Source organism: Vulpes vulpes, chromosome 4, assembly GCF_048418805.1.
Source record: "Vulpes vulpes isolate BD-2025 chromosome 4, VulVul3, whole genome shotgun sequence".
Classification (NCBI taxonomy): Eukaryota; Metazoa; Chordata; class Mammalia; order Carnivora; family Canidae; genus Vulpes; species Vulpes vulpes.
In genome coordinates this window covers 131,061,936-131,073,017 of record NC_132783.1, presented here as the reverse complement: position 1 = coordinate 131,073,017, position 11,082 = coordinate 131,061,936, and the positions used below count along the sequence as shown (strand labels likewise).

The window sequence follows — 11,082 nt, the reverse complement described above, 5'->3', positions numbered from 1 at the left end:
AAACACATAAATAATCAGCAAAATTCTTAGGAACTTGTAGAAATGTTCTTTATTTCATGCAAAGCCACATAATTTCCTATATTTTAATAGCTAATCAAGTAAACATTTCAAAAAATTCATTACATCACAATAAGTTAAAATACTACAAAGCAACTGCAAGTCCACGAGTTTGTCAAAACCAAACCGAGAGAACATTATGCATAGATAAGGCCAAAGATGCTAACTTACTTATAGGAGCATTTTGCAGCTTTTTCCAAATACATATTTGAAAATGTAGTGAGAATCTGCAGAGAAAAATAGTTAACCCATTGGTCAGATAGGAAAACATCTGTCATTACATATCAGGTAGTAATGGCTGATTAAAGACAAATTTGGCATCATGCACCAAAAATGAACAGAATGAACATTTAGAAAAATTATGACCAGATGCACATTTGAAAAGACTTATCCTCTATTTCACCTAATCCACTGAATTAGACAAATAACAAGTACTTCATTAATGCAACACAGAAATTAGGCTTTTGGTATACTTCGTTTGGGGACTGATATATATAAAAAGACACTGAAGGGATCAAAGAATATTTCAAATTCACACTGGATTACTGAACTTTAGAATTGCCCCAAGGAACTAGGATGTGGGCAGAAGTTATTTGAGAATGATTTTTTAAACTACTTAAAAGCACTACAATTAGTTACTACAAAAAATTTTATAAAAATTAAATACCAGAAAGTAACAACATCAATATTAGAGCTCTTTTTTCAATGCTATAATTTATAAATATATATTAGATTACAGTAATTTAAAAGACATGTCCACATGTTTTCTACCTTCTAAAATGAGAAAAATCCTTCAAGCTGATTTCAAAGTATGGACAAAAACAAATCCATTGGATTGCTTTTAATAAAATAAATACAAGTCTCTCCCCTACAACTTGGTGTACTAAGTAGGGAAGATGCTAGCCAGCGTTCTTTTGAGAAATACAGCTCTAAGTGACTAGATTGATAAGATTTATATCAATTATATTGACTCAATATGGTGTTGCACAGTCATAAATTATGATTTTACTCTACATATATCTGCCATAGTTAAACCACTTTTTCTACACTTTTGCACCGAGTATACAGAAAAAAAAATCTTTTATAAAATGATTTGAGATCAAGATAACCACCGAAGAAAAAATTTTCAGGAAAAAAAGTTAATTTTTTCCAGGGTGTGTGTCAAAAATAAATGTCTTTTAAGATTATCAATAAGAAGAGGAACATGCCAATATTCCTGCTTTATTAATAAATTAAAAATTGTAGAAAGGCTTCAACCAACCTCAATGGACGAATCTTTTGACAATGATAATAAAATTTTAGGAAGACCAGACTAAGTGTGAAAGGAATTAGAGGTGAGGTCATGTTCCCAATGATGGGATTGAGGATAGGGCAGGGCTAGTGCCCACTCTGCTGGGGAAAAGGATTCATCAGGCCTGGTCTCCAGGAGTTGGGGTAAGGGATGACAGGGCTTGGTCTTCTAGCTCTCTGGGCATGAAAAAGTCCACTGGGAAGAAGTACTTTTCATGGAGGGAATTCATATTTTAGAACGCCTCCTATAACCCTTTTGTATTATTCTCACCTCTCCTAATGAAACTTTGACAACTATGTAGGTTATTTATGAACTCCTTCTCATAAAAAGTTATCTTAAGGTTCTTATTTGTTGTTGTTGTTGTGTTTTTTAAAATCACTGTTATTGGAAATCCATTTTATGCCAACACATTACACTGAGAGTAATTCCTATTAATGAAGTGTCCTCTTTAGTGACCTACAGACAACACACTGAGTCAGCATATATCACATTTACATTCAGATGTTGCTTAGTTGTCTAGAAAAATATGTTTCACTACTTTCGGTGCAATATTACTATTCAAGTAGTGGGATGTGGAATCAGAACTAGTTCCTTTTGAGTGTACTGATCATCAGAAACAACTGTATACACACAAAAAAAGAAAATCTGTCAGCATATTAAAAACCATACTGTAAAAAGAAGTTTCAGAAAGTATAAAAGGACGAGGAAGGAAGAAAACAAAGAAAAGATAGAACTCTAAGTCCATTTACTCCTTAACATTTAGAATTTAATGTAATGTGATCCATTACACTTTACAGATTCAAGTATGTTAAGATTTCTCAGGGACATGTTTTGTCTCTTTAGTGCAAATATACTTATCCTTGTAACTTTCAGGCATGGTCCACTCAAATCACAAGTACAAAACTCCTATTACTGAACAGTGTGAATTGTAATTAGGGAGAGCTTTCTTTCTTTTAAGATGCTCATCAACATACCATCAAGAACATTCCCTGTATCTCTTACAAGACAAAAAATGAGGTTTGCTATTGTACATAAATGAAATTCTTTTATCCGAATGCTGAAATATACTTTTAAAAGCCCACAAATTGACTTTCCTATCCACATTTAATTTCATTTGGGTACACAACCAGTGTAAATTTAAGAACTGATATTCTAATCAAATAGTAGAGACCAAAAACAGATCAACTCATGGTATTTATTTTTGATTGTCAAATTTTCTGATCTATTTTTTAATAAATGGAAAATCTTTGAATGTTTTGACTTAGCTTTTATCACTCTTGTGAAGTGAGGACTTGTGTATTGAAAGTACTCGAAAGCCCTTATATTCACTTGGTAAGAGAGCAAATCCTAATAATTAGGTTTAAACCTTTTTTATTATTTTACTAATGATTTTTATAAAAATGCTTTACTGATAAGATCAAGTTACTGATGTAGTAACAAAAGTTAATTAGCAACTTACAGGTGATTCGTGAAATTAACAGATTATTATCACTTTCTGCAATGGTTATTTTGAATTATTGGCTTACTGAATATTCTTACCTAATAATTATTCAGAAAAATAATTTAGAAAATTTAACTGGATATCTATTATTACATAAGAAAGACATCAAAAGCTAATTGTCAGAAGTAATTGTTTAGGAAATTACTTTGCATTTAAAGTGTATGAACTTAGTAGTAATATTTTGCAGTAGATGTCATTACATTTTAATAAGCTTCCCCAAGCAGAAAACTTGTTCTTACTTTAGTTTTTTACACAAGGTGGCTTTACAGACATTAACTTAGTTCCTCCACCAATAAATTCTTTATTCTTCAGAGGTTAAAATGTTATGAACTCAAATTTGTCCAGCCAGGTAACCTTCCTATATGATCATATATAAAATCCTGTAAGATAAATTCTGCTTAAAAAGCTGAACACTCTAGATCATTTAAACAACCAAAAATTATTTTGGAAATAACTCAGAAGTCACAAAGGGAGCTAGGTTGTTTGTGAAGTATTACATACGCTTCAATTATTATAATCATAAAAAAATAATAAAGGAAAGTAGTACATTCCCCTACATATTCCTAGCAATTACTTTAGGGTATTATAAGTTACAAAAGTGACTTATAAGTGAATAATTTTTCTGCTGCTGCTTCTCGTACAGCATCTGGGTTTCATGATAAAACCTGATGAGAAACAACATTATACTTAGGGAAAATATTCCAAGGTAAACCCAAAGACCAAATATACCACAATACTATTTTCAGAGGACTTGTGATAAATTATTCCAAAAACAGTTTTTGTTTCAGGGACTTAAAAGCTTCTCGGTAATTATAAAGAAACTGAACCCCTCTCCGAGCTTATCATTTCTCCATCCAACACCTTCAAGTACCACTAGGAAGAACAGCAGAGGTTACAACTTCTTTTGTTTTGTTTTGTTTTAAACTCCAGCATATCAGCATCAACTCAATACCCTCACAATAGTTTTGTGAGGTAGATGAGTAGGTAAATAGCAAGTATCATCTTCATTTCATGAATGAAGAAATTGAGGCACTGAGAGGTTACATAATTTGTCCGAGATATTGAATGGTCAGTCATGAAATGACAAACAGTATCAAATGATCTCTGTTCCTGGCCTACAGTCTGTAACCACACTTTACAGTGAAAGTCTCTGTGTGGGTTCTCAAATGGGCAGCCTGTATGACCTTTGAGAATAAAATCTATCCATTTATAATTATTTAAAGGGGATTTAATCTCAAAGATCATAAAAATTAAACAAAATCAGGTAAGTAGGATGATATACTATTCCTTTCAGTATCTGCATAGAACTGTCTTTTAAAAATTTACATGATAATAAGTAAAAAGCAAAATAAAAAATTTAAAATTATGATTCAAGGGAAGATTACCTTCAAGAAACATAAAAAACATAAAATCATATTGTTAGGGTGATCATATAACTCATTTTTAAACTGGAAACTTCAGAGTGAAAGCGAGCACTATTAAAAATTATACAGAATAATAGGTGTTAAACTGAGACTTGTGGGCAAGCTCAAGAATAATCACCACTGGGTGAATCCATAGCAGGGATTCTTTGAGTTGCAAACATTTCAGGGACACAAAAAACTCTCCGGAAGCATATTGTGTTCAACTGTGCAATATTCACTGTCCAATAAAACACTGATGATTCAAAATATAATACCCAACTTTGGCTTAAACACAAAAATTAAAAAAGTCATTTTAAAATAATTAGCACGTTTAACAGTTATCACATATTTCCATTCTATAAACCAAAATTTAAGTATTAGTAAATGGATTCACTTTTTTCCTTAGAGTAACCAAATGTTATTTTCCACAAAGCATCAAGAGGCACCTTTAAAAATTAGAGAATTTTGTGGGACTCTTTGGCTATTAAAAAAAAACAAATACAAAAACAACCCACAATTTACCATTAATGCTTCAGATTCTCTTTGAGTGGAACGATCCACACTTAAGTTAATACGCTGAATGATAAAGGTGAACATTTCTCCCTGAAATGAAAATCTTTTACAAAGCAATACCAAAAGCGTATAGTAATTTCCAGTTACTAGCAAAGACTGAAAGAATAATACATCACCCGACTATAGTATACATGCTAAAGATACTATCAGTTGAAGTATAATCTTAATTATACATGCAAAAACCTCACTGATTTGCATATAGAGTTGAAAAAGAGCTTTCTACATTCAGTTATGTCTGGTAAGTAAGCCTTGTTTTAAGACATGGGTTTTGTAAATACCATTACTATTTGAGGTCTCCATCTCTTTGGGAAATATGGGATTAACACATTCTGTAGAAACAGCAAAAATGTAAATCACAATAATAAAACCATATGATGTTATTTAGTTATGACTTACGGCTTTCTTGGATCTTTAAAACAACTTTCCCAAGAAAAACTAATATGAAACAAACCGAACTACATGTTCTCAACATATACCGATCTTTACCATGAACTGCCTTCCACTACACCTGTACTTCCTAAGGCAGACACGTCAGGAACAGTGTGTAATAAACCTTACAAGAAAAGATGACACTATCCAATGGGCAATAAACTATTATTACTAAGATGTGATTAACTTTCAGGGCCTTTTTTTGTCCTGACATTTTCACTAAGAGTACAGTATAAATTCTAGGGCACACATATGTTCTGAAATACTGGATTGATGCGTTGATCTTGGTTAGTTGTTCATAAATTTTCAGACTTTAAACATCATCAAATATTCTGCTTTGAGACATCGAGAGGTATCGTCCACCAGGCTGATACCTGAAAGGTGGATAAAGAAATGATCTGAGGCATCAAAAATAACAAAGGAGGAGAGAAAAACAAGGACACATTAAAAGGAAGTGGCTACATAATTTGTAAGCATAATTTATAAAATCTATTCAGTAGCTGAAGGCAGAAACTTACAAAGATAATATCCCAAAGGGATTTACTTACTTAATTATAAATTAACCAACAGCTTTTTTAGAGCCTAGAATACCTTGTTTTCTATATATAAAAAAAAGAGAGATATAAAAAGAAAGGGATAGGGGGATATAAACTGAAGATTTAATAATCATTCTTAATTGTTCAATATAAATAGAATATTTTAGTGTTTTTGCTATTTATAGACAATACTATAGAAAATATCTCATGCATATGATATTTTGCTTTTGTTTAATCATTTCACAGAGTGGCCAAAACCACAGACCCTATAGCCAGAGTCCTGGGGTTTGAATGCCTGACTTTTGCCATTTGCAAGCTATTTTACTCTAAGTAAGTTAAGTTACTAAGCCTCTCAGGATTCAAATCCAATTGGATTTATAACCATAAAATATAGTATCATTGGTAATGTGCTTAGAATAGTATCCGATACCTAGCCATGACCATGTAGCTATTGCTAAATATGATAAATTTCATAAATGGGATCATTAGAAATAGGCATATAAACATTGTTAATAGTCTTACTAACAATTTCAATTCTTCTTTCTTATTTAGAATACCACTAGTGGTTTATGGAGATAGTAATTTCAATTACCACCATTGGATGCTATAATTTTTACAATATAAAAGCATTAGAAGGTATAAAAAGCTACCAAGGGTTAATTAATATGATTATTATTAGCAGTAAAGATGAACATTTTCCTTAGGTTTTTTCATCAAGTTTTATGTTATTAAAATTCCAGAATGTTGGAGCCAAAACAATACAGTCAGAGCTTACCTTCCCGATTCAGATTCCAGAGGATCATCAGTGAATGTTTCTGCATTAAAATCCAAAGGTTCTACATCTTGGAGGAGTTCTATTCGGTCCCTTTCAGTTCTGTTACTGGCCCTGGTATATTTGGATGCTGCTGTAAAGGAATAAAAAAAGATCTGTCTACTTTTCTATTGTCCTCATGGGTCACAGTCTACGGACTTGCAAAAAAAAAAAGTCAAGATTTTAAAGGATCTGAATTTTGATTGTGAAGATAATAGCAAGAAAAGATAATTACTTGATTCCTTCAAAATCAGATTCAAATGAAAAATGGTATGATAGAAAATAACAACTGGTCTTGTAACTGGTCTAAGCTCAGAAGCAGGTACAATGCAAAGAATTAAAATGAATCAGAATTAACATTTAACATATGAATTATGTCACTGTTCATTATCAAGTTTCAAATGGTTTCATGGTTGAATCCAGGGGCTCCCATATGTCAGTTCTTGGCTAGAATTTTCTCAAGCTCTTTAAGAAAGGCCTGATTCTTTTCCCCAGGAGGTAAGAGTTTAGGGTAGTTAAGTCCAACAGAAATAAAATGCAAGCCCCATATTTACTTTTAAATTTTCCAGTAGTTACATAAAAATGTAAAAAGGAACAGGTGAAATTAATTTTAACCGATTTAATTTAATTCAATATATCCAATATATTATCACTTCAACATGGGGCGTCGGCCATGTTGCAAATGCTCAATGGCCACATGTGGTTAATGACGACCATCCTGATCACTTCAGATTTACACAGCTAAGTCTCCCTTCTCTATGTGGACAGGGTGGGTTTTCTTCATAAACAATCTAAATTTTCACAATGTTGTTCTGAGTAATCCAATAACTTCAGAAGAACTTTATGATACAGCTCTTTTTGAAAACTTAAGGCAAGCCAAGTCTATCATATCTTATACATTTGTCATCTTGGACTCTGCCCTTCATCTTTTCTCTCATTCATTCAGCAAATATTGGTTGCCTCCTGCATTCCGGGTTCTCTTCATGTCATTATCCAAAGGCGTTGTATTTCTTCTTCTCTTGACCATTCTCCTACACTCCCACATCTCTACTGTGTCAACTCCTACACCGCGGTAAGCAAACTTCCAAATCTTTGTAGAATCCTCTTTCTTTCTTCTTCGCTTTGACTACACCTTTAGCTCTCTCCTGTTTCTTTGACCATAAATCTCACTCAAACACATCCTTTCTTCCTCATGTCTAGGGGTCACTGCTGATTTAAAGGCCCTCATCATTTCTTGATCGCATTACCAAAACAGAGAACTGATTTCTGTGTCTCACTTCCCTGGAAATCATACTTTATGTTGCTATCAAACTATCTTTTGAAACCAAAAATGTGCACATGCTCCTTTTCTAAAATCTTAACTTGGGAGAGAGTCTTAACTTCTGAGCATGGTAATACCTGCTTTCCAACTGTCTCTGCAGCTTCCCCTCTTTATCAGGCTTCTCCTACTCAGGATCTTGTCACAGAAACAAACTTGCATTCTCCCAAAGGTTCTCTTAAGTCATTCATTCATCCTTCTGCCAAAACACCTTCACCTGGATAAGTACTATTCATTTCCAAATGTTAAGTTGACGTTACTCTATCACAGAAATCCTTTCTCAATAAAGACCTCTTTTTCTATCTCCTAAGTCGAGTTCCCTCAGCATCAGGAGTATACCCTTCTACTCTCTCAGCATTCCTGCCTCTTCCCCAAAGACAAACATCCTCTGCCATCTACTCTGGGCAGAGTCCTGAGCAAACACAGGTTTCTTGCCACCTTCCCAGGTGCAGATGGCAGGGACAAGGATGTGGGGAGGTGTCCTAGCTCAACCCACTGGCAAACATCTTCTCCTTATTATCAGTTCCTCACTGAACTAATTAGCATCCCAAGGACAGGAAATGTTTCTCTATATCCCTATAAACCTGGGAAAGTACCTGATATATTGATCAGTCAGGAAATGGTTATAAAAATGACTGAATTGCCTACACCCATTAACAGAAAAAGTAAAGAACAGCATCAGGGAAATAGTAGAAACCAACATGTACCTAAGACATGCCTGGGATAAGTACTGATATTTTTTAAGGTAGTATATTATCCCAATTCTCCATCTCCTACCAGAATGCATATTTGAGTTTCCCTTTCCCTCTATACACTGAGGGATGAAAAAGGAAAGACAGAACCACATCTACAGTTCTCTAAAGGCATTTTTTAAAAAAATATTTTATGTATTTATTCATAAGAGACACAGAGAGAGGCAGAGACATAGGCAGAGGGAGAAGCAGGCTCCCCACAGGGAGTCCAATGTGGGACTCAATCCCAGGATCACGACCTGAGCTAAAGCCAGACACTCAACTGCTGAGCCACCCAGGTGCCCCTCTAAAGGCATTTTTGGATGGATATCTTAATCCTCAGTCTCTATGCAACCAAGTTTAAGAAACAATTTCTAAGGGAATTGGAAAATAAACTACTTACATCGGTTGGTACTAAGATCTGAGAGGTTTGACTCTTTTGGGTCAACATGAACATTTCTGTTTCTAGTAGAATCTTCTCTACTGTGTCCATAACGTTCTTTCCATTCCTAGGACAGAAACATAAATAAATATATGTAGCAAAGGAACTCAAAGGCAGAAAGTAATTCATCAGTGTCAATAGATAGTACACAGAGATAATATAATTTATTTTCATCAGAAATTCACCACATAATCAGTATGTTAGCATAGCACCATGAAAATTTTCAAAAAAAATTTTTTCTTTGTCTCTACATGATTTTAATACGGTCTCCAAACATTTTTCCAAATGAACACTTATAGACATTTTCGCTAGTTATAATTAACCTTTTCAATTCTATTTAAAACATCAAAAGGATATGATAGCTATGATAGGCTTACCTTGACCACATAAAAATTATGAGAACTCCTAATAATTTGAGAGGTTAACAAAATTACTTCCCATACAAATCAACTACAAATATCGAGACCTGAAAAGTTACTTTCGAAAGCAAAATTTGAGTTGTATACAAAGATGATTAGATCATTGTAGTCAAACCTTATGAAGTGGGATGCTACTCAGTCAATTCATAGAACTGAAAGGAACCTCACAGGTCACCTAATTCGACCTCCCCTGCATTGTAGGGGTTCATTCTAAAATAGTCATGCCATTGGCTCTCTTATTAGAGGGCATGAAGTTTCTATGTGTGAGCAGCTCATCACAATTTTGTGTGTGTGTGTGTGTGTGTGTGTAAGCCCATCACAATTTTGATAAACTATGGAAGTTAGATATTTTCACCAAGAGGTGAAATCTATCTGCAGTATCTTTCACTCTCTGGTTCCAATTATGTCTTCTCAAATAAAGAACAAGTCTCCTTTTACATGCCACACACTAACATATATGGACAACTATCATGTCTCCTCCTCTGAGTCTTCATTTCTCCAGTATAGATTAGCCCCAGCTGTTGTAATTTGTGTTAACCACACTAAATTTTTCTGATTTTCTGCCTTTTCTCTCTATAGGAGGAGGTTAGTTTGCCTCAGCAGAGGGCTAAAGAAAAACTGAAGAGGAATATAATTAATGTCATATTATAAAAAAGCATAACAATTTTAAAGCAATCAAAATGACTTTAATAATAAGACTGCATGATTTTATTAATTCATTCAATAAGTATTCACAAAGCACTGAGCTTAGGCAAGAAACTGCTAGACACTGGACACAAAGTAACTTAAAACTAGTGACTTTTCAGAACAGGTCTGACCAAAAAATGCTTAGCATGTACATCTGAAAGTATTAAAATTACCTTTTTAAAAAAACGTGTCGTATGTCATTTTCCCACGGCTCTTTGGTCTTTAGCCAATTGTAAATCAGTAAAATTCTTATGATTATTTCACATCAGTCTTTAGGTTACAACAAATTATTAAGTACTATACTTACTCTTCTTCGATTTTCACCTTCTTCTTGCCTTTGTCTTTTTCTCTTCTCTAGAGACAGAAAAGTGGTCTCAAATTTGGTATAATGGGTTTAATTAGACGTAGAGTAACTGAAGTAAAGGTATCAGGCTATGACCAATTTCCTTTAAATTACTACAAAGTCAAAAGTAATAGGTTATTGTTGGAAAGGACCTTAGAGGTCACCTAAGTCCACAGAGGATATCTTCTATATTTCTGTTGGACATGACCTTTAGGCCATGTGTAAATAGTTTTTAGTGAGGAAAACATTCTTCCTCATGGTGATCTGAAATTTGTTGGTAACTTCTTTTTCTTTGCCTTATCTTCTAAATTAAGGTGATATTTTTTTCTGCATAAAAGTCCTTTCCCTTATTCTCTTCAGGCTATATACTCACAGTGGTTTTTTTGTTTTGTTTTGTTTTTGTATAAGTTACGCTCTAGAGACTCATAATTCTGGCTGTCCTTCTCTAAATACCTTCTAACTTATCAGTTCAACTCTTGAAATCTTACCCAGGACTGAATACAATATTCCACATGAGGTCTAATTAATGCAAAAAGCAGCA

At 33.6% G+C, this 11,082-nt stretch overlaps 1 protein-coding gene across 4 annotated transcripts in view; it reads right to left on the bottom strand.

Annotated features, from left to right (window-relative positions):
• Nucleotides 1–26: 26 nt before the first annotated feature.
• Nucleotides 27–11,082, bottom strand: part of LMBRD2 (LMBR1 domain containing 2) — a 43,490-nt gene continuing 32,434 nt past the window's right edge. The window contains exons 15-18 of one of the 4 annotated variants that reach the window (XM_072757093.1): nucleotides 10,506–10,552; nucleotides 9,054–9,159; nucleotides 6,566–6,695; nucleotides 27–5,652 (exon numbers count right to left, since the gene is read on the bottom strand). In XM_072757093.1, coding sequence (XP_072613194.1) covers nucleotides 5,568–5,652; nucleotides 6,566–6,695; nucleotides 9,054–9,159; nucleotides 10,506–10,552 — 368 coding nt within the window. In that variant the 3' untranslated portion in view covers nucleotides 27–5,567. The remainder of the gene's footprint in view (nucleotides 5,653–6,565; nucleotides 6,696–9,053; nucleotides 9,160–10,505; nucleotides 10,553–11,082) is intronic. The other 3 variants (XM_072757095.1, XM_072757094.1, XM_072757096.1) reach the window with 3 other exon arrangements.